The sequence below is a fragment of the Sparus aurata genome, chromosome 2 (assembly GCF_900880675.1).
Source record: "Sparus aurata chromosome 2, fSpaAur1.1, whole genome shotgun sequence".
Classification (NCBI taxonomy): domain Eukaryota; kingdom Metazoa; phylum Chordata; class Actinopteri; order Spariformes; family Sparidae; genus Sparus; species Sparus aurata.
In genome coordinates this window covers 29,216,616-29,241,573 of record NC_044188.1, presented here as the reverse complement: position 1 = coordinate 29,241,573, position 24,958 = coordinate 29,216,616, and the positions used below count along the sequence as shown (strand labels likewise).

General features: G+C 41.2%; 1 protein-coding gene across 9 annotated transcripts in view; it reads left to right on the top strand.

Annotated features, from left to right (window-relative positions):
* clcn2b (chloride channel, voltage-sensitive 2b) overlaps window positions 1–24,958 on the top strand; it is a 184,915-nt gene that overhangs the window by 34,667 nt on the left and 125,290 nt on the right. For all 9 annotated transcript variants that reach the window (XM_030396116.1, XM_030396161.1, XM_030396146.1 and 6 more), the window contains exon 2: window positions 18,825–18,975. In XM_030396116.1, the coding sequence (XP_030251976.1) occupies window positions 18,825–18,975 (151 nt within the window). The remainder of the gene's footprint in view (window positions 1–18,824; window positions 18,976–24,958) is intronic.

The following is a 24,958-nucleotide window of genomic DNA, read 5'->3' as shown; positions in this document are numbered from 1 at the left end:
GCTCTCTCGCCTCTCCATCTGTACACTTTGTCTCGCTCGACTTCTTCTTTATTGTCTTTATTTTACTTCTGTTTTGCTGAATGCTTTCAATTGTTCTGTGTGTGTGTGTGTGTGTGCGCGCACATAAAGAAAACTTAATTGAACTAATCTCGCCACATGTGACAAAGCTAAGGAAGTTAATCCATTAAAACAGGGTAAACGTTTTTTCTGTGTGTGTGTGTGTGTGTGAACACACAGCACTGAACCTGAACCTCCTTCATCCTCATGTTTGTGTACTTGACAGTCTGACTGAAGGAGAACTCCCATCTTAATTTCTGTGTCAATTAGGGCTGAACGATATATCGTTATCGTATCTATATCTAGATTGAACATTCAAGATATTCATATCGAAAAAGCAACGATATAAATGATATAGATTACCCCCTGCTCGCCCTGCATGTACAGCTCTGGCAGTTACAACAAACATCGTTTTTACGATTGCCCTTGAAAGCAACGCTAAGGCTAGCCAATCACAAACCTTATTTCATGCTTGCTTTGGATCGACAGCTGAAGCCAACCAGTGACAAACATACGAGGGCGGGAGTGAGGGAGACGGAGACTGAGACGCACACACACACTATACTTTTGTTGCCAACTTGGCGACTTTCTAGCTAGTTTAGCGACTTTTCAGACCCTCTTAGCGACTTTATTTCTTAAAAGCGACTAGCGACAAATTTAGCGACTTATTCAGATCATCAGGGGAAAGGCGAGAAATGTATTATATTGTAATACTCCTGCTGCTCAGAGTCATCGCAGTCCACGGCTCCTCTGCAGCAGCGCCGGCTCTCTGCCTTCCCGAGCGGCTGCACTGGCGGCAGGCCGTGGTGTGTGTGTGTGTCTGTGTGTGTGTGTGTGTGTGTGTGTGTGTGTGGGTGGGGGGGGGGGGGGGGGGGGGGGGCTGGGGCAGCAGGAGCGTACGCTGTGGCCGCTCGCTCTGAGGATTTGAGACCGTATAGCTGCCGTTTACTCTGTTTTGATCAGTTAATTCTCTGACTTCATAGTCTTTCTAGATTCCACTGGTACTTTACCGGCGATAACCTGAAGCTGCTGAGTCTCGATCTTCACTCTCACTCTTTCTCTCCAGATTAGGATGTCATCGTTCATCTTGTAAAAATGCACATAGTTCGTTTGATCTTCTCGCTCCCTTTACTGTTGTTACTTCATATATATTTGTCTCTGTAGTGAGTTTGTGATTATTTGGTAAAGACTTCTCTATCAACCATTTGAATATGGCTTGACATAATCTCTTAATTTTTCTGAAAAATGCGTGGTTTTCACCAAATTCGTAGTCATATCGTATCGTATCGATATCGAGATATCTGGTGAGAATATCGAGATATGAAATTTTGTCCATATCGTTCAGCCCTAGTGTCAATACAATTAACACTCTCTTTTTCTGCAATGTTTCCTGTCATTTTTCTAGCAATATTATTTTTGTTCATTGATAGCACAAACGTTACTGGTTTTATTCCAGATTGGTATTTAAACCACAGAATATATAAGACGTACGCTGTTCTTTGCCTTAGAACACATGAGCTCATCCCACAGTATTAGTAAGGTGTTTTTGTCGTTGTTGACGATGATGAGGATGATTTTGATGATCGACACGTTGATCTGAGATGCTGTGGTGGAGACAGGTCTCTGTTGGCACCGCAGTCTATGATTTCATGTTGTTTGGCCAGCTGACCATTTTGTCCATTTCCTTTTCCTGTGACTGGATATTAGCCAGGAGCTGCCTTAAAACATAGCTGGATTAGCGTGGCTCTTATTCCGACCCTCTTCCTTCCCAGGGGGGGTTCAGGTTGGATGGTCGTAAGACGACGCGGGCCGTGATGGTCTGCTGCTCTTAATCCAAAACACCAGAATAATCTTTGACTCTGTCTCAGGCAGCCTTTATTCCATTACAGATATTGACACAAAACTGTCCTGCCTAACAATAAGCTGTGTCTCTCCTCCTACTCTTCATCCTCTCCTCGTCTGCCTGAAGTTGTGTGTGTGTGTGTGTGTGTGTGTGTGTGTGTGTGTGGTGAAAAGACTTTCTTATTCTGTTATTCACTCTCTCACCTGGGTCCATGTCTCACTTTCTCATGTGCTGTTTTTGTTTCTTTCTCTCTCATACCCTGTGGAGGTCTGTTGATGTTATGACTCTCATATTTCTCTCTCGCGCTCTCTGTCTGTCTGTCTCTCACTCCCCCTCCCTCTAAATTGTTTTCTCATGCTCGCTCCCACCTGTTGAGTGTTCACACAGATTGTTGCATCGTGTCTTTTCTTCTATCACTTTGGCATCTCTTTCTTTTTCTGTCTTTCGTCCTGACTTTTTGTCATTCCTCTCTTCTCTGGGAGTTTTTTCTGTCTGTGGCCCCTCACTTTCTCAGGCCAGTTATTGTCACAGCTGTGTTGTCTCAGTCAGATGTCCGTGATAATTTTGCTGGACAGTACGTCCTCAGCCCTTGTGTGTGTGTGTGTGTGTGTGTGTGTGTGTGTGTGTGTGTCTGTGTGTCTGCGTGTGTGTGATTGTGTGTGTGTGTGTGTGTGTGTGTGCGCGCGCTTCATTGCCGGTACAGGGCAGTGCCATGCCGGTGCCTTCCCACAGCCCGACAAGCATGTGTGAGAGACAAAAAGGACGGGAGAGAGAGAAACACTGGGAGTCATTGTGCACAAATGTCTTCTCTCCCTCCTTTCCTCCCTCAGTTTCTCCCCATTTCACACTGGGACTCCATTGTCTGTTCTGTTACTGTTGCCTCACTTCATCTACCAGCGTTTGAAAATGAGAAAGATGTTGTATCTCCCCATGCTTCCTCATTGACATGATGATGAAATTAACAAGCACTTTATTATCCATATATAAAAATGTTGTTTTGGCTCTCTGGCTCCATGACTGGCTGATTATGATGTGTTCATCTCATCTTGGAACATCTACTTTGATAAATTACCATTACTCTTTTTCCATCCTCCCTGTATAATGGGCGGATTCATGTAGCTTAAAACCCAGCATTTAGATGACCTAGACCTTCATAAGAGAGAATTTAGAGACTTTCTGGGGACATAAGTCTAGTGATTCTTCTTGTACTGTATTCACAGTTTTCCACTTTTGGTCCTGATTTTTACACTGAATCAAACTGTTATATATTTGGAAAAGTAAGTATATGGATTGGTTGAGTGTACAAGGTAGAGCCCAACCAATTTATATCAGTTGGCTGATATTATCGGCCGATTTCGCCTATCGAAGAGAAATGGGTATTGGAGTATATGTTTTCGATATCCAAAATGAAAACTTTTTGGTTTTAAAGAACCCAGTGCAGAAAAATGTTACATTTTGAGTGAAGTTTCAGCGTTTCTCACAGAATCAGACTTTTAATTGTGGCGGTGGCTGTCGGGCTGGGGTGCCATAGAGCAGTGGTTCCCAACCTGGGAGGTGCGCCCCCCCTAGGGGGGCACCAGAGATCACAGGGAGGGCCACACAACTTTGTCTGTTATGAGGTTGTGAGGTTAAAGTTATATTTGTGCAACCCTCTGAGGTCGATTGACGCGCCGGTACGTCAAATCACGTGACCTATTTAAGATGATGTAGCAGCAAGACGGAGCCTCAGTGAGTCAAACTTATGTGTTGGAGCAGCCTTCAAGCTGTGTACCAGTTTTTAAATTGTGTTGATAGGCCAAGTAAAACCGGACTTATGATAAATATTGTACGGCACGCTTTTTCGTTAACATTACCATCACGTTTGCTGCGCGTTTGGTGACGGTCAACACGGACTTCTCTCACGAAAGTGTGGGCAAGTAGGTAGGCCTATTCTGCTCTCTGGTAGGCCTATTCTGGTCGTGTGTGTGTGTGTGTGTGTGTGTGTGTGTTTGTGTGTGATACACCTGATGACACAAAAAGGAAGAAATGTATCTATATACATTGTTAAACTAGGAGAATATAGCTGTTGTTTATTTTTGCAAATAAAAGTTTATAATCAACCACTTTATTCTTTTAGTTTATGCGGGTTGGGGGGGGCCTGGCTTGTCTCGGACACAGGCAAGGGGGGCTTCAAGGAAAAAAGGTTGGGAACCACTGCCATAGAGCATGTGCACTCGAGACTTCCGCCGATCAAGTCTGCCAACTTCCGGTTTAGCGCCGAGCTAACTTGGGTGGGGACAAGATATAATTGGCTGGCTCTCCTAGACTCTCCAAATTGTATTTGACTGATTGCTCAAATTCCGTCAGTAAAACAGGTAATTTCGCGGGGTTGTGAGGCTTTTATTACCGTTGTACAGACTTTTCACAATGATGGCTTTAAGTAAAAAGTCCCCAGTGCATCACATGACAATAGAGCTGAAACGATTCGAAAAATGGTTGAAGCAAAATCTCTGCCTCAAGGCTTCGTTTGATTCCTATCACCCAAGTTATGCGGCCTGCTTGGCTCAGGGATAATCTTTCCACACAGACTGTTACTGCGGACACACACCGCTACCTTCAGAATTGCGTTAGCGTGATGGCAGAGAGCCAAGAAACCATAAAAGACAGACAATGTCCAAAGTTTGGGATCATTTCACACTTAAAAAAGAAGATAACAAATTGCAATGTGTCTGCTGAAAAGCAGAACTGGCGTACCACATCAGCACGTCAACAATGATTCAACATCTGAACTGAAAGCATCCAGCTGTTAACATCAGCTCACCAAGCGTCGCCATCACAAGCTAACGTTAACATTGATGCTAGCTAATTTCACGTAGCCATCGCTAGTTCGAACGTATGCTATTTGTAGAGGCTGTAGCCTGATGTCGGTGTGACCAGATATCATGTTAAGATGTGAAAACTAATTTGTGTAAAATTGTAAGAGAGTAATAGCCTACACCAAATAACTCCTTTCCACACACACACACACACACACACACACACACACACACACACACACACACACACACACTCATCTCATCTCTCTCACTCTTCCACACGCATGAACACACAAACAAACACACACCCTTATTGCCGGTGTTAGGAATAGTTGGAATAAATACCTGCATGTTTTTTTTCAGGAATAAAGGCCAATTGCTTGGACTATTTAAAAGGCCTTTCATTTTCGTTATGCATTATTTGGTATTGTTGTTTAATCGAGTAATCTAATGAAAGTCATTTTTGGGATAATCGGTAGAATACTCGACTCTAAAAAAAATTCAATAGCTGCAGCCCTACACGACAATGTGATTACACGGCTTGGCCACAACAAAGACTGGCTTGAAAGCCTGGTGCTTGATATCGACGATGAGGCCAGTCGTCTTCTTTGCAGAGAAATTTACAGTCAAGACAACTGCGTTAGATAGTTTATCTAACTAAAAACCACACCGCCATCCACTATATCTGAATATCTAACATCATGCTATTCACTGACCGGTGCGCTCCACGAATCAATATGTGGTAGCTAAAGGTTGATATTGTGGCAGACGGCCACAAATAATTGAGTGTGTGGGGAAACACTGAGTTTACTGTTCAAAATTACATCAGCTCACTAATATTTAACTCTGAAGTCTCACAGCATCAAATGGAGTACAAAGCATGATTCTGTTAACTGACTTGATTTTTCCTTTTAATAAACTCTGTAGGGCTGTAACGATTCAGAAAGAGAGACTGATGCAAACGACCACAGTCCGGACATGCCATTGTGAATTCCACTAGCTGTTATAACTTGGCTGGGCCATATCGGTCCTCTGTGCATGAGGGGGTGATTTCTTTTCCTCCCATTTATTTTTACTTGTTGAGTTCTCTGTGGTTTGAGTCACTGTACACTGCTGTCAGCCATGTCACCGCAACAATTCCCCTAATGGGAATCTGTCCGCCAGAGCTGCTTCTCTACTAACATGACACCCTCGCCGCCCGCTGCAGTGTCCTCACCATGACTCCCTGCATCAGTGCGTGTACACACACTGTGGGATGGATGCTGAAGAGAGGGGAAAAAAAATAAATGTACTGGACAGAAAAGAATTATTGCAATATATGCAGTTAAATGTGTTTAAAGTAAAGCAGCACGGTTCAATAATAATATGCTTTCATCATTATTTTAATATCAGTTGTCTGAGCAGAGATCCTAGTGTGGTGTGATAGTTATTCTCTAAAAACCCTCTGTGAAGCTTTTCTCAGTTGATACATCATTTTAAAAGGCTTTACCGCTCTGACATGGTGACTGAGTTCATGATCAAAATGAAATGTCACATTTTTATGTCCGAGTACTGAGTAAGATTAACATAAAAATTAGATTTAGAAGTCTCTGTGGTGCTCTGCGCTCGTTGTCGTGAACAGTGGATGCCTTTCTCTTCTTTGATGTCTTTTTTAAGAGGATTTTGTGTCAACCATGTTCCTTTTTAAGTTTTATGTTAATCTGGTAAATCATGCTTGATGCAGAAATGTCAGATTTGGCAGTAAGGTGCCTTTACAATAAAGGCAATTGAGTATATTGCTAGACAGTGAGATTTCCTGTGATTTACATTTTTTAAAAATCTTTCAAAGAATTTGTGTTGACTAATGATTTCTTATCCTCACTATGTTACATGAAACAAACACATGTAGGATTGATGTGTACCATATGTAGCGATCTTTACAGACCCAGTCAGGTCCTCATAACTGCAACTTGAGTCAGGACCAATGTTTTGCAGGCTTGATGTGATGCATCATTTTTGGCATTTTTTTCAATGTGAGATGTAGGGTATGAACCGTCAAGTTTAGGTACATTGTCATAAATATCATTATCGATCATCTCTCCAGAACAGTAAAACAAGTTTTTTTTCTTTAAAAATTAGATGTGACTCTTTTAACCTGCATTAACAATTATAAAGACGATCCAAACAAAAAGCTGACATTATCACCTAGCAATCATTTGACGTTGTCTCTGTGTCCGCCTGATGAATGTAGGTCCAGTATTGACTCTTTATTATCTCTGTTTTGTACTCCACCAACTCCTGAGGTAAATGCTGTAACAGCAGTAAATGTAAATGCACGACTGTAAAACAGTTAACTCACACAGTAGCTCCGGTAATCTGCTTTTGCTTTTCTTGCGGTTTGATATGGTGGTTTCGTGAGATGTAGTTCCGCTGGTAAACACACCAACCTTTTCAGCCTCTCTCCTGGTCTGGGCTCATCAGGCAGAGCGGACAGCCCTGCAGGCTGCCACCTGGCTGCCCTGCCACTGCTTCGCCACCCAGCCTGTATTTGTACGTTTTTCTTTGTCGCGTTAACGAAAACATTTTTACCTGTGACTTGATAACGTTGTTCAACCTCTTCAGCCTGGTCTTAAAAGATTCGAAATGTAATGTTATTACAATTCATCAATAATTACTGATACCGACTGATATGAAACTTCTTTATAGTAAAAGCCTTTTCAGCTTTATTGCCCAGGGAACATGCTGTAGGTTTTTAGAGCTGTGCGTTGCGTCCGTATACAAAACTAAAGAGAGTGATGTGAGTGAACCAGAACAGTTAAGTTGCAGATGGGAAAACACAAAACAATAAGCTGAAAGATGCCAAAACTTAAAGCTGGGGTTTTATTCATACAAGACACCTTTTTTCATAACCCACAGCAATTTGAATATAAGCATCTTGATTATACTGTAGCAGCTTTAGAGTTATGCAGTATTGGAACAATTAATTGGCTAAAGGCAGTTTGAAAAACAAGTCAATATGAGTATTGGCCTTCAAAACCGCATGAGGCTTTAAACCTTGGGAGGAAGGACAAAGAGTAATGGAAGTGAAGAATTTGGAAAGAGCATTAGTGCAGTTTGCCAGCAGAGCTGAATGTGCCCAAGCAAATATGGGTTTTCTTAATGAGGCAACAGGAGAGTGCACCTGCTGCTTATGCACACGCACGCACACCCACACACGCATGGACACACCCACACAAACACAAATGTATGGACACACACACACACACACACACACACACACACACACACACACACACACACACACACACACACACACACACACACATTCACTGTCTGCAGGTGAATATCAGCGCTTTGCAGGGGCCATGGTTTACTTGTGGCAGTGGTCAAGACGTGGCGCTAATATCAATGTGCAGCTGCCAGCCTGCCATTGGAACTGATTACTGGAGCGAGAGAACGAGGCAGCAGTGAACAGAGAGAGAGGGAGAGGGATTCATGCTGACACTGTAGTGCGACATCAGTGGTGCTCTGTATACACACGGCTGATACAGAGAGATGAGAGGAAGAAGTTAGTGAGTGTGTGGTTGTGTGCTCAATTTGTCCTTTGCGCTTGTAGCTTATTGTACCGAAAAATCGTATTAGTTTAACTGGAACTCTGGAACACAATTAATATGTATATTGCACAACTTGGAGTATTGTTGGTCTATGTGTGTGTGTGTTTGTGTGTTAATGTGTGTGCCGACCGTAATTCATTGCATTTCCTTGCCCTCCCTATAGTGCTATCACTGGACAGGTGTGAAGGCTCTATCATTAATCACCAGCCTTTCCTCCCCATCTTTTTTTTTTCTTTCCCCAAGTCCTTCTCCTTTCAGAACACTACAGTTAAAAATCTAAATTCAGCTCACACTTCAGGATGGATTCTGTATATAGTGCCAAACTTCCTAACGCCCCCTTCTTCACACACATTAACCCATCCTCTTTTTCCTTTCTTTACCTTTCTTTGCCATCTGTCCATCACTGCTCCCCTGCTTTTCTGGAGCACCTCCTGCAGTTTTTTTCCTGCCTCTTATTTTTCTGTCATCCCTCCATCCATCCTGCCCGCTTTTCTTCCATCTGTTTGTTCAGCTCTGGGTCAGTGTAAGAGAGGCCCTGAGGGTTGGCATGGCAGCCTGGCACAAGCACACAAGACTTCCTATTAGCCCCCCAGGGTGCCCGACAGGGGGATTGGGAAACCTTTATTTACTGTACATCCTTCTACATCTCATTCCTTCTTCAGCCTTTCTTCTCTGAGGGCTCTTTGATGCTTTTTTGAATCTACTTTAAAAGTACAGTTCTGCTGTTTTTGGGGTAAATTTGGGATCAAACTTCTTAGAATTATGCCTACAAAACTTAGGAGTGTAGAAGCTGCTTGGTATGTGTACAGTTATGTATATGATGTGGTCATGTGTAAATGTGTAAAATCAGACACATTTGTGAAACAACCCACTTGCAGTCATGTCTAGGGAAAAGGAGGGAAACTCCACTGTGATTTACACATTAGGTGTCTTTACATGCGTCTGAACACATGTGAAGACAGTATCTTTAATTCTGCTGCATCACTTTTGAAACTTTTTAAAATGTCTTTTGATACCTTTTGGCATAAACATCAGTCCAACAATGCTGTCATATTGAAGCTCATTGCTCAATGTAAAATGTTCCCACATCTGCCACATTGTCCTTTAAAAATCAAAATCATGACACCCCTACTACTGAGTAAAATGTAAAGGTTTCTTATCAAAAATTGTTTTAAATTAGCTTTGAATTTTAAATTGCCAAACTCAAAGTCTGTATTGACAAAACCTCAACAACCCCCTCCCCCAAAGAGTCTCTCACCCATGGCTGACAGTCATCAACTACTGAGCCCTGTACCATGGTAACATTGTGATTTTTAAAGGGCCCCCACAGAAATCACAGAAATGTTTTGAGTTGACGTAAGACAGGAGCTGTTGGCGTCTGATGTTTAGGACAGAAAATGAAAAAGGTATGTTGCTGCTCAGTGCAGTAACGTTACTTTTCCATTTTCCTGTTTATTATTTCTCACTTAACCTGCCCAGTTAGGCAAGTTGTTTTATTTTTTCTTTGGATGAGAGAATGGGGAAAACATAGGAATGGGAAAAAAAATCAAGCTGTTGCTATAAAATACCACCATCTTTTAAAGTGTTAAGCCAATGATCTGTTGATCTTAGGAAATCCAGATGTGATAGTCTAACAATGCCATAGTTTTTGAAATGGACTCAAATCTTGACTTTAAAATCAAAAGTCAAATCAAATTTGCGGATTTTTTTTGCTATAATAGATGTGATTATAACAGTCAGTAAGTTTCCATGCACACTAGACCATTTAATTGGACTACTGCCATTGCACTGGGGGAGAATCAATTTAATGAAGGAATATATGTCCTTCTTCTCCATGGTATGCAGGGATACGCACCGTTTGAGCACGTTGCTACTGGACCATCATCAGGTTGACCTGTTATGTTACATAGCAGACAAGTCAAGAAGTGGTAAACAGGCTGCACAATGAACAATGAAAACATTTATGGCGCTGTACATTACGAAATATATTGTTTTATTATTATTATTGTTATTGTTATTGTTATTATTGTTGTTGTTATTATTAATGTTATTGTTATTATTGTTGTTGTTGTTACTACTACTACTCATGATGATAATAATAATAATAATAATAATAATAATAATAATAATAATAATAATAATAATGATGATGATGATGATGATGATGATGATGATGATAATAATAATAAGACATATATTTAATAATACATATATTTAATAATGTAGAGCGCCAAAAATGTTTTCATTGTTCACTCTGCAGCCTGTTTACCACTTCTTAACTTGTTTGGTGCTGTTGGGGCGCTGGAAGCACTGAGAGGGACAACAAAGGACTCAATAAGTCAGTTAGGAGTCCCAGCTCTGTCCTGGACTGCCCATTAGGCACCATATAGCACGTGCTCTTACTTGTTTTGTTTTACATTTTTATCTATAACTCAATCACTGTTGCCCCTTTCCCCCTGCCTATGACTCTTAAGCTCTTGTAACACATGCATTTCCCTACTGAGGGATTAATAAAGTCTTATCTAGTCTTTCACTTAAGTCCAGAATATCACCATGGCTCACAAGTGAGGCTGTAGCTGAACATTAAATTGTAATTTTGTTTGCTGCTGGAGTTTAGAAGTGTTACACGCAGAGTTCCAGCCTTCACAATAAGACAAAGGTGCTGCAGTGTTCAATGGCATTCTGTGAACCTCACTATTTTATTGTCATTTGGGTGAAAAAGTCTTTACACCATCGAATTCCTTCCTCTGTCCCACACAGTCTCACTCTTCACCCTTTCTTCCTTCAGTCTGCTCACACAGTCCTTCCTCTAGATTAATTGCACAATGATCCTTTCAAATTCTCTTCTTCCTTCCTTCCCACACCAGTGTGCTGACACGCTTGCACTCACATAAAAAACAGCAGGAAAAGATGTGTGTGTTGAACTCCCTCCTCTATCTGTTATTGTGTGGATGGGTGTTTTTAAAAGGAAGGTAGATGTCAAGTCTTATCTGCTTGTGCTCCCTTTTCACTGCACCAGTCTGAATCTTTGAGTGATCAAAATCAGTACCTTTTTCCATTTTCTACATGCGCACACACACACACAGACATGGACGCACGTGCACTCACACACTGTCAGGGAGCTCATTAGCTGAAGTGAGTGGTGGCATGTGGGGCTCAACTGGTGAGGCTCCTGGTCATTTGAGGTTGACTACTTGGACTGTAGCCAGCTGTGTGTGTGTGTGTGTGTGTGTGTGTGTGTGTGTGTGTGTGTGTGTGTGTGTGTCAGTTGGTGTGTGTGTGTGTGTGTGTCAGTTGGTGTGTGTCTGTTCTTGTACATTTTAGGCTGTCATTCCCTGATTTGGGGTCTCCAGTATGGCTTTGCCTGACTTGTGTGTACTTGGCATTGAACCACATGCGAGGCCAAGGTAGCGAGCGCACACACACAAGGTCTTTTTCCAGTAGCCCCATATTACCTTTATTGCACTGAACAACTTCACAAACCTTTGTAATACTTTATCCCTTTAGTTGTTTCTTCCTGTGTATTTTTATCAACACAATTAAGTGAAAAAAAGAAGAAATGGCATAGAAGAGTGAAACTGTGAAGTGAATGTGAATTGTGGCTGTTAGAATTGAAGAGATAACAAACCATGTTTTGTATCAGTCCACAAGGATAATGCTCCAACCAAATTACCAGTATCAGTTATCAAGTATCAGTATCAGTATCAAGTATTGTAGGCCTAATACAAGTCAAAAACAAGGATCAAGGATCTATATATGGTTAATATACACTGAAATCTGCAAAACGCAGATTTTTCTTTCGGTTTCAACTTAAACAACATTCTTTAATGTGCCCTTGAGTACAATCAACCAAAGGAATATATATCTGTCTGAGTGTCTTTGGCTGTGCATGTCTATTATATGCATGCTGGGCTGATTAAACTCCAGCTGGGCTGGTTCCCTCATTGACCATTCTGAGTGGCTGACCCAGGGAAAGGTGTGACTCCAGCTGATTTCTTTGATTGGCTCCTGGAGACAATCACGACATTTGTGTATACAGTCTTTCTCTGACCTTGTTTCCTTAGCTTGTTTTCCCTCTGTTGACTTTTCTTATCAATAAAACATGATTTCCTTTTCTTATCCCCCTGCCCTTGTTGTTTTTATGCTACACCTATACGGAGCGCAGAATATTAAACGGATGCTGTTGCGTGTGAAATTCATAACCTCAGCTCGGATGTGCACACTTAAAGGGTATTATGGTCCCCTATGTATAGATAAAATTCTTTACGCCCGGGCGTCTGTGAGACTTTTACAAATGCATGCTAGTGGATAAAACGTGTCTTTGAGTTTGAGTGTCACATTACTGCAAAGTTTATCTTTGTCACCTATTATGTCTTGTGTCATTCAAGTAAAGCATGTCATCTCAGACGCCTAGGCTATTTAGATGATGTCTCAAAAAGGAGATAAGGTTTTTCCCTTTGTACCCTTTGTAGAATATCTGGACTCTATTGCATCTAAAGAAATAGGTCAAGGACAGAGGTGGGACTTATCTCCCAACTCTAGCTTGCTTGTTATCTCTCTTGCTTTTAGTGTGAATAAACAAGATTACTTGGCCACTAGGTGTATGATTTTTCTTTTGGCGAATCTGTCACCTGTTAACTGCAAGTTTGTCAATAAGTCTTTGAACTTTGTTGTTTCCTCCATGTTAAATGCTTAAAGTGGATTTCTTGGCTGGGAATGTTCCACAGCTTCGCAACAAGTACAGTTTTTAAGTATATATTGATTCAGAGTCACTCTTGGTTCTCCCAGCAACTGATATCATTCATATCAATGCAGGAATCGTTCATCACCCTTGCCCTCTCCCTTGCCCCAGCAGCCAGGACAATGAGTCCAGGACAACCCATTCATCTGGGATCAATTAACCCAGGCAGGCAGGCAGGCTCAGCAGAGTGCCCGTTTCTGACTACACTCAACATAATGATAGGCTTTCAACCAGTAATGCCTTTGTTCTAGATGGGTCTGTTTGTTTTCTTCCTCTACTCAGATTCGAGTTTCAAGGGGGTGCATCTGAGAAGGTCTATTTCTGCCCTCTTGTTTTCGGGTCTTTTGAGTTTCCGTTGCGTTTGAAGCCTCTTTACTTAATTAAAACGTAGGGTTGGCGATCATGAATGTGGGCGAGAATGCCATGCAGAATGGCATCTTGGGTAGAACAGCGGTTGACATTTGATGTCAGAAACCCCAAATCGCTCCCCAAATGTTTCCCTTTTCGATTTTTCCTCTGTTTCCCACTGTTTGTGTACATTCCTTCCCTGCTCTCATTTTGGACTTTTACATGGATCCGGTGAGATATTTTGAGGCTTGTCAGTCCAGATCCTTTCTACAGAATATGGCTCTGCATTGAAACCAGTTCTGCATTTTTAAGATTGGGGATTCCTCAAGAAATGTTTAAATTCTCTTCTAAGGTTTTTTGAACCTGCTCATCTATTCCTTAAGCGATTCCCTGGTCCTACTGCGTTTTGGTCTATATCACTGGTTAGGATAGTGGCAACACGTGCATGGTGTTGGACCAGTAGTTAGAACTGTTGCTTCAAAACAAGATGGTCCTGGGTTCAAATATGGCTGATGCAGGTCTGAACACGATTTCCTTCGTCACAAAATGTTGACAAAACTTGAATTGTCTAAGAATCATCAAATGGCAATGGTTCAACCAAAGTATAAAACACAGACAATGCATACAGTACAGACAATCTGTGCATAGCAAGTGAGTGAATTTAGATTTATAATATCTAAATGATTTCCAATATTGCTGAGGAATGGCTGCTGCTCACTTTTGGATCTCAACTCAGAGCTTTGTACCATCTTGTAGCTACCAGACTGACATTGGGACACCCCTCCTTGCTTTGCGGTGTTGCCCCCAGAAAGGTCCTTCCCTGGGACTTATTTCTTACCTGGTTCAGCTAAGCCACCTATTTCAAGCACAGATCCTTCAATAAGAGTCTGTCAGTCTGCAATGAACAGGGGTATGTTCATTGGCTCAGCAGAGCTGTACTTCATTTGAGTCAAATGGTAATTTTAGGACAGGCGGATGGTCCCTTACGTGGCATGAATACACACATATTTCATTAATGACTTACATAAACAATGTTGGAGGCTTGCCTGTTTGCTTCTCATATCATAAGAAGTATCTCCTTTGAAACGTCAACAAATCTGGACAGCATAAAGGGGGCTTTGTTTTTTGTCTCTTTTGGGAAGTTCCTTAGATTGTAGGATGCCATTCCCCTCAGAAATTTTTGAGAATATTGTGTTAGACAATTTTGTAATGACATTGAGAAACAGTGTAGATCTGTCATGTATGGCCTGTAATACCTGATCCATTTCAAGTTAATAATGGTGCTGATACCAGTGAAAGAAAGCAGGACCTTTATTGAACCTAGTGACTCAACTGGCAGTGCTTTAAAAAATACCAAACAACTTGTTGGATATGTACGGGACTTGCACAACACAGGGCAGGGTTTCCCCTACATGTAATTGGCAAAATAAAAGCTGCCACACCTTAAAAATTCAGGCATAAATAAATCCAGTGTTAGAGAAAGATAATATTTTATCGTCGTCTTCCACCGCAGTCTTTGATGTTAACTAGCATGTTGGATATTTAGCTTGATAATTAGCTAGAGGATTAAAATGGTCACTCAGAAAAAACTGGGGGAAACACTGCAGGGCTATAGTGCCCGGAAACAACCATGATCAACCTATTTAAAGCATGGCTGTGACGAGGCCTGTCAAACATGAACTCTGACAATTTGAGCCCTGAGTTAAATGTCCTCCACATTTCTACAGTTGAAAATCCTGTACTGCTGTCGGTCCACCTGCTGTGATCAGTGACCCCAATAAAACTCTAATTGCCGTCTTATTGGGGTCAATGATCGTAATGAGCTTTAAGTTCCACATGAACTTGCTATGTGTGTGTGGCTAAAAATAGCCGGCAGGACCTTCTATTTGTGTGTCTTTGTGTGTGTGCGTGTGCCCTCGTGTATAATATCTAAACACTTCCATCAGGCCATAGGGGCCGCGTTCCAAGAAATGAAAGCATGCACCCAGTGTCTGTTTTATCCTGACATGCATGGAGATTTAATGAATCTGGAAATGTGATTGTTAAAACAGCAATAGCTATGCACTGTACCTTTTGCTTTGCTGTGTAAACATATGAGCCTGAACAAAGGGAAGTACTAATATTGTGACAAGGAAGGAGTATGCATTTTTTTCAAGGTCATAACACTATGCAATGTTTATGTACATTGTGAACATTGTTATGTGACAAATACTAGATATTTTACAGTTTCTGTGATCCCATCCAAAGGCAGGAAGAAAGTCTCAGATTGTTTATAAGATGCTACCCAGATCGTGTCTGTAGCTTTTTTTAGATTTAGCCTTTGTCTTAGTTCCGATGTCACACATCCATATGAGTGTAAGTCATACTAGGCATAAAAAGACAACATTTCGTCTATTTCAGACACAACCAAGTATGAGCAGTCTAGTTAAGCTAGCTTCAACATCTTTTGTGTTTAAGAAACCCTTTAAAAAAAAATGTAACCTTGCACAACGCATTTTCAGAAGGTCAGCAGTTTGTGCAGCTTCCCTCTCTTCGCGACCACCTTCAGGGGCTCCAGAGCAGTTGGCAGTGCAGAGCCATCCTTCTAAATGACTTTGTTAAGTCTCTTGGTGTCACTGGCCCTGATGCTGCTCCCCTAACAGATGGCTGCAAAGTTGCAAAAATTGCACTGGCAACAACAGACTGATAAAAGATGTACAACATCTTGCTGCACACATTTAAAGATTTGAGCTTGTTCTGGAAGTAGATTGCTCTGTACTCTCCTACACCGTCCAGTCTGTTGAACAGATGAACACTAGGGTATTTGTTGGTCTCCCAGGATGGAAACAGAGCTCAGGGCAGTCTGGGTCTTCCTGAAGTCCACAACCATCTCCTTTGTTATTGCCACATTTAGAACATTATATGGTCTCCAGAGTCTCGTACTCTTGTAATGACTGTGCAGAGTCACATTTTTGGTTCAGAGAGAAATGTTGTCAGCATCGTCGGAGTGGTTATCAGGCAATTTGTCAGAGACATTCATGGTCTTTCTTAACTTTGTTGATCTTCTCTGTAGCACTATCACCAGGGCAAAGTTTTCAAGATGCTTTCTTGTGTTCTGCAAAGCAATAAAGTATGTTCCTGTCACCTTCTCGCTTTGAAGCTCCACCTTTAGGCTATAGGGTGTGTGTTTATCTCCAGATTACCAGCAGGCAGTCTTCTCCCAGATGATCCAAGTAATGCAGTAATACATAGCTTTGAGTTGTTGTTTTTTTTCCCCCAATGAAATAATACTCATATTGTTTGACTTTCAAATAATATTTTTTCATTAAAGATGTTACATAAGGATTTATTTAGTTTTTGTTTCGTAAAGTCTATTTTTGCTGCTCAACATCATATATAGATCACAGAAAAAGATGGCTAACAAAATGTATTTAAGGGTTACGGTTATGGTGATGCCACCACCGGTTACAAAAAAATATTAACACCACCGACATCCCTACAAGAACATACAAAGCAAACAGAATTCAAAGCCTATGCGTCATGTGATTTCAAAATGAGAATACACTGCAGCCAAAACCTGGCAAATACAGCTGAAAACGTGCTTGAAAGACTACATTTCTTTTGAAAAAGTGCAATTTTATTCCAGTGCTGGTTCTGTTGAGTAAATGTAGTCTGGAACATTCTTTGGGCCCCTCTACAAGCAGATGGACTCTTGTGAAGTTGATCGTCTAGCACTATGCATTTAGGAATGAGGATACAGCACTGTATGTTGCATTCCTTGTTTCTCCCTTTACTGTGGACTTCATCTGTGCACCGCAGGGTTTAGACTGTGAAGAGTAATGCCTGTAATCTAGGAAGTTCAAATATGCTGCGTGCAACATTTTGTCACTGGATCACTTTTGCAGCACTGATTAGATGGTAGGTTTTGCATTTATTGTGAATGGCTGGCATATGTTCTGGCACAAATCATATTCTTTTTACCTATGCTTTGTCTCCTGTAATTCCAGGAAAGAATTGTATCTGTAAACTGATTTATAATCAGCTGGATAAAGAAACTGCATAATGTTGCTTCCTGTAGGGCCACCATCTGGCCTGTCTCTAATTTCTTTCATCTGAGGAGGAGGCAGGGAGATAAGTGCAGAACAATCATGTTAGATTGATCAGAAATGGAGATTTTTGATTGTTGTAAATCAAAATTTTGCCCATCGGCAACTCACATGTTGTTGAAACCAGCCTTGATGACCTTGACTGACCTGCTGATGTGGGTTGAGATACTTTGCTGTGATGGGACGGTTGGCCAAGGGGAAGTCATTAGTGCCCCTGCTTCTGTGCACCACCCAGGGGCATTATAGAAGGGAGAGCTGGTCTCTGGGCGGTGTACAAAACATTGAGCTTCCTGTCTCTTGTACTGCTGACTTGAATCCTTTTCTATGCGTGTATTTGTGTGTGTTTAAGAGAATGTCTGTCGTTTCGGGGTGAGTATGTTGGTGTGTGCGGGTTGTTAGACCGGGGTCACAGTTAAGGTCAAGGCTTGACCTATTTGGAGCCAGTGAGAAGCTATTGCCTTCATGTCAGACATTTTGTGTGTGTCTCCTTCAAGTAAAAAGACAAGTTTTGTATTTGTGTTTGTATTCCTTCATGCTGCTTAAACGTAGAACATATATACAGTCATTTACATGTATTTTTATTCATATAAACAACTTTGTCTAGTATCTTAGAGTGTGTGTGTGTTTTTACATCACTGATGCTTGGTGCTCATAGTCCCACTGTAGTTCTGCACTCTGTCAAGTGCAACAGCTTGATCCAGGATGATTTGGTGGAGACGCTTTTTGCAGTGGAGTGGTCACAACAGTCACTGAATTCCTGTGGCCTGGCCAGCCCCAGTTGTCCATTTGATTTTTCCTGCGACCAGAAATTAGCCAGGTGCAGCTGTAAATCCGAGCTGGATACAAGAAGTTCTCACATTCATTGCTCAGTGTACATTTACTCTGTGCTCACTGAAAATGCTGTTATTTATAATGCTCAATCATAAAGGCATTTCTAATCCAGGATATGTCTGAGAAAAAGTTGCAAATGGCACTGGTGAAGAAGCAGGAGAAAAAGAATAAGAGACACTGCACTAAATGGTTAACATCGTGGATTCTACAGATACAGGCTTAAGGGTCGTTCCCTTTCTTTTTTCCGTTTCCGCAGACGTTCACGGCGGCGCAGACATCGGCACATATTAGGGGACATATTGTGTCCAGCAGTTATATTTTTCAAATGAAATGGAATTGCATATTCATGTATTCTGGAATGTTTAATGAGGCAGAAGGAGTGGGTGCTATTTTAAGGATTTGAATGTGGTAATTATCCTTTTTTTGTGCAAAAGCCATGTTAGATACACAGTAGCAAATCTTCATGTAGGCCCTTAATACACATGTGATGGGGGATTTTTAAGATAATGCTCTTACTGTGTCGGTTTCCAGATGTATGGGCGCTACACCCAGGAGCTCGGGGTGTACGCCAAAGAGGAGGCCGCCAGGCTTAGGGAGAGCGGGCAGAGGCGATCGGTCAGCGACCGAAGCCGGACCCTGGACCTGCTGGAGTACGACAAGGGACGCTGTGCCAAGTGTCGAAGTAAGCTTCATACAACATGGATATACACTGTGTGACCACTTGTAAAATATGAGTCTAGAATTGATATAATGCTGTTTATCAATGTTAAGCCTATTGTATCTGATGTTTTGTGCCTCATGGTATAATGATCCCATAATGTCATACAGTTTCCACAATGTTCTGATGGTTAAGGATAGAAATTCTCAGACTACGTGTTGCAGCTGGTGTGGAATTAATATCATGTTTTAGTGCTTCCAAGAACCATTTTGTGAAAATCTCTTCTTCTGCATAAATCCCAGAGGTTCTTAATGAACCTTGAAATTAAGGTAAATCAGCAAGATGAAACTTTTTTTCTGTATTTAAAGAAGTGAAGAAATTCAGGTCATATTTTTACTGCCTAAACAAAAAACCCTTGATTTCAAGAAATTTTCTATTATGTTTCAAATTCCTTACACGCGGTCCCACATCACAAGCACTCACACACTATCTCAGTTCAGTACCTTGGCACCAGAAGACGTACTCACCATGTCAATCACTACATAAATTGGCCTACAGTTTGAAAAGAAAATGTTGGATTAACAAGCCTTTTCTGGCTCTCAAATTCAAGAAATATCAATTTAGAACCAAGAAACATTGCTCTATCTTCATTACCATGAAATAATATCACCCTCCAGTTGCAGTTTTTACCCTTTCAAATTTAGTGCATTTTTCTCTCCCGCCAGCATCTCCGTCTGTTTCTTTACATGTCGATATACTGGATTTGTGTGTGATATTTCCACAGCAGTCTGTAATGAAGTGTGCCTTGGAACAGAGTGCACCGAGTACTAAAAAGGTCAGGAACAGTGTTTCGCTGAGCCTTTCACGTGTGTGTTATTTTACTGTAGTATGAGCACTGCAGCTGCTTGTCATGGCTCTGGAGAAATGTGGAAGGGACTAAAACACTTGATAACTCTGGTATGAAACAATGGTGTTTTTAAGAGAGTTAACTCTGATCATTGGGGCTTTTGCAGAAAAGTATCCCTGATAGGGAAAGACGGTGTGTTTATTAATCTCAGGCCATTTCCGAACAGATTTGCAGTCTGACGCATCACTGCTCATAATGTGGATATCATTTGAATATTGCCTTAGTGTTGGAACTGTCGTATATTAAAGACACATTGCTGGTTTGCTGAAATGGACTTCCTGGCTTACTGCACTTTGCTTTAGGGGCATTGATCATGTTGAACACTGAGATACAAAACAAGAAGCCTGTGCATATTCGCCCTACCTTTGTCTACAGTTGCTGCCTGTAATAATGTACATGTAAGTGACCATAGTGGGTCTGTCTGTCTGTCTGTCTGTCTGTCTGTCTGTCTGTCTGTCTGTCTGTGTTTCTCTCTCTCTCTCATTTTCCAGTACACCTGTTCTCTTTCCCTGGTTTTTCGATCAAATTCATCCATCGAAGAGGCCAAATTTAAGCAGTGCGCATCAGAATACTACATCATGGAGTCCCACATTTACATAATTAAATGTCTACTGGCCAGTTTGGCACGTGATAATTCATTTAGAATGGCTGCTCTGTCGTTGTTTGCAGTGCTGGCTCAGGCATGTGATAGATGACCAGACAGCAGGCTGGATATTCAGGAGAGGAGGCCTTAAACAGACGGGAGTTAAAACAGAGCGTTTAAGTCAGAGGGGGGGATACAGTAGTGCAGCAACGGACAGTATGAAAAAACTGATGTTTTTAAAGCATTGAAACATGTTTCTCTCCTCTCGTATTAACCCAAAATAAAATTATGAACGCTGTAAAAATGGACATAATATCTCTCTTGTCTCATGTCCACTACAGTATGGCCCAGAGGAATAATTGCAGGGAACTAAACCTGTGTGTGTGCGTGTGTGTGTGTGTGTGTGTGTGTGTGTGTGTGTGTGTGTGTTAATTTAGGCACCTGACAACTAGATTAGGACAGACTTGAAAAAACTGTGAATTTGGGGCAGTAGGGGGATCTTCCTGCGTGCAAGCAGTGACGGAAAGGCACTTTTAAGTTCCAATTTATGGCATTGTGAAGGCCAAATATAGCTACGAAAAGGAAGAACTGCAAATTGATTTTAAGGACATTAGGAAAACCATTAAAATCTTCCCCCAGAAGCACCAGACAGCACGAGTTAGGTTAGCCCTCGTCCTAGTTTTCCTTGGTCCCAGGCTGAAATTATTTTTTTTTTTTGCTAGGGTTTGCAGGTGTTTTTGTGAATGTTCAGAGCTCACAGTGACTGAATCAAGTTGTTGCTGAAGTGTTCCATGTCACTAACAGTTTTCCCTTTGCAGCTCCCAGTTCAACGTAAATGGAGCGCCCTCTGCTGCTGAGAAGTGCTCAATGCACCCAGCGCTTATCTCTCCACTCCTTCATCGCGAGCGTGCGTGTGTGTGTGTGTGTGTGTGTGTGTCCTCTGCTCTCATCTCGGTGATGAGTTTTGCTGTTGTTTCACTTGCGGCTGATGAGTCAGCTGTCCATCTTCCTCTTCCTCCAGGTCTCATCCTCTTTGTTTGATCGGGAAACCAAATGCCAGCAACTGAATTGATTTGTCCCTCAGCAGGTCGCCTCAAGAAACTGAGATTTGATCTGGCTTGCACTGCTCAGCCACACACGCACTCTTCACCTCACTGCGTGTGGGTTTATATTTGCGGTTGTCTCGTGCATGAAGACATAAAACAAGAGCCGATAGACTGAAAATATATAAAGACACGCACGCGCTCACACACACTTTCCTTCACTGCTGCTGTGGGTTATGACTGCGGCTGCTGTGAGAGAGAGGGAGGCATTCTCACACACACAGTATTCCCCTGCTTAGATCGGCACAATCCCTCTTTATTATTGCTCACGCATGCTGTTTTGTTATTTATATTTTACGCGCACACACACACACACACACACACACACACACACACACACACACACACACGCACATAGACACACAGACAAAGAAGCAAATACATATCTTCCTTTTCATTTTCTGGTGTTAAATGATGCTAAATGTTGCAGCCAGCAGCAGAATCTCCAGCCTATCATCTGTACAGCCCAGCCCCGAAGCAGCTGTCATCATTTAAACTGAATGCGTGTGTGTGTGTGTGTGTGTGTGTGTGTGTGTGTGTTGTGATATATGCCAGGCAGTCCCAGCAGCTCCAGGCATTGTTCAAAATGTAATGACAGGAGAGCAGCTCAAACAACAGGTAGCATCTCAGCAATTATGGCCAACGGTGCAGCAGACTGGTATGTTTCAGTCACAAGATGCTGCTGGGAGTTCAGTTCAGTGTATTGTATTGCTAGTAAGTTGGAACTGGTGGAAAACAATCAAGTTAAATTTGGATGTTCATATGACACGGACCATGCCTTTTGTTATTTTTGTTGATAAAAGAAACTGTTCTAAGATGAAGAAGCCTTCCACATGAAGATGTGGTTCCTACAAATTGTGCTATAAATCCAAAACCAGTGAACGCTAGCTTGTGAGAAAGCCACTCCCAGCCTTGGATTCTAATGCTGATTTTACATCCCTCTGCTTGTTTCCTGTTATTGAAAAATATTCATTTTGATGGACTACCGCCTTCATGATAAAGTTTTTTTTAATCAACATAGATAAGACAGTAGCTAAGTGCAGCCATAGCGAAAACAAAAATAAGTAGTTGCACATAAGCTGGTTTAACTGGTCCTTCTAGCCTGGCAGTAGTAGCAGTAACATCTTTGCATCTTTGCACAACAGCATTTCACTCGGGAGGAATAGGCCCTGTTCAATTTGATATCAATTTAATAAAGTAATTAATATAACATTTACACATAGACTACATTACATTTATGTGGCTTGCAAATAGCTTGATCTTAACACCAAAGTAATCACTAATAGATGGCTGAAAGAGAATATTTTGGCTGTTGGTAGCCTATTGTTGTTTTCCCCTCGTATTTCCTGAAGTTTTACCAAAGGTGCAGTTTGTAAGTTTCAACTATCAGTCTAAAAACACATGAAATAAAGGCATCTGTTACACAGTTTCCCCAATCATCCTAAACCCTTCAGATATTTTTCTCACCGTAGTCTGTGTCTCAGTTTTACTGGTACAAAATGAGCTGACAGTGTTTGTAATTTAAACATGCTATTGCTCTCCGCTATCTAAAACCTGCCCCATAAGCTGCACTACAAGGGAGTGAACCAAGAGGAATGAAGATTTATTCAATATTTCAACATTAAGAATGTTATAGATGGCTACACTATAAAAAGAAAAGTTTTCAAGAACCCTTGATTAAAGAACTTCAGGGGAAAGCAACATGTGTACGGTTACAGTGTAACCAAACCTTGAGTAAAATAGTATAATACTGATACAAATGTATAAATTGTACATATTAAATGATTGTACATGTGTAGCACAGATAGAAAAAACAAACAAAGGCAAACTCTTGAGGGCCTGTATCAGTCCTTTGGATAAATTATAGTGTTAAATGTCAAAATGCAAAAGTCAATAAAGGCTTTTATCCATTTCAACTATTTGTAAACTGTAAGTTTTACTGGTTATAACTTTTTACCTCAAAAGCCTCTGCAGCTTAAACACTGCAGTGCTGCCCCTGGACCTGGGGCCTAATATAACACCTTTTAAGATTTATACATTCAATTTCTAGCTCTTAACTGGTGACTTTTTAGGCTTGACTGGTTCTGCCCCTACAGCTATACTTCACATCTATCATTTCCTTATGAGACAGAGCTCAGTTGTGCATCATCAGACAGGCCACCTTTGCCTTTTCCAAGGCTGTGAAAAGGCTGACTGGAGCTTTTTTGTAAGGAACAATACATTTGCTGAAGATAAAAAAAAATTAAAAATCTGAGTAATTGCCTCTGAATGTCTGTTTTTAGAAAATAAATTTGTGGGGGTCTGGTAATCATGAAACTGATTACCAGTAGTTAATAAGTCAGCTTGCTCACTTTGAAACCAAGATTAGTCATTCAGGTGTCGTCCATTCTCTCTCCAGGTGCAACAAATACAGTAGCCTGGTCAATAGCACTAGGCATCGAAGTTTGACGCTGTAGCATCACTTCTTGAAGAGCGAGAAAGTCTGAGTCAGGAGACAGAATGGGTGGTTACGTGGGAGTCAACAGTTTTTATTTCATGTAATGTGAGTAAGTGAACATTCATAAATGACTAAAGTGATGTCACCTAGGACCTAGGTGATGTTAGTTACGTCACTGACATTGGTTTTTTTTAACCTTAAAGAATGATCCTTTCCTATCCTAACCAAGTAGTTTTTTTACATAATCCTAATCAAACCACGAATGATTGACAACGTTAATGACATTCAACACACGAATTCAACACACTATATCTTAAAAGACTAACTGGACGTTGCATATGACGTGTTGGTGCTAACTTCACATGGGGGCAGATAGAACATCATATTTTGAAGCTTAATGCCATTGACCAAGCTGCCGATTTTGATGAGTTGGGAGTGAAAACATGTGGCTTCAGGACTTAATGGTTCAGTAATTATTATAAAGTAATGGCATCCAATGGTTTATCCATTTTTGTTGAAATTTTCAGAGTGTTTGGTAGAAAAGTGTTGTTAAGTCACTATTGCTCATGTTCTCCAGCTGTCATTGAAAAAACTTATTGTCGATAATCAATTAGAGAATGGTAATGCAGCCCTAGTAGGCAATCTTAAGGATACAGCTAACTGCTGTACTCTTGCTTTTTCCTCACTTAGTTATATGAAGTGTGTTGCTCTATATACAGGACCCCCTGCTATGTCTGGCCATGTTGAAACTTTCTTTTATCTGTGTTGGCATCTACAAAGTTGCCACTTTCACCCTGCTGCAACAAAGTGCTTTGGACAGATGAACATTGTGAGTGACCAGTTGACAGTGCTTTTTTTTGTAGAGCTGTGTGTCTGCTAAAAATATCTAAATTTAACAAGGGTTTCCAACTATTTTCAGTAGTAAATATGTCCACTCTTCAGGGGGTACCTCGATCAGAAAATGTCAGATGGGTAGA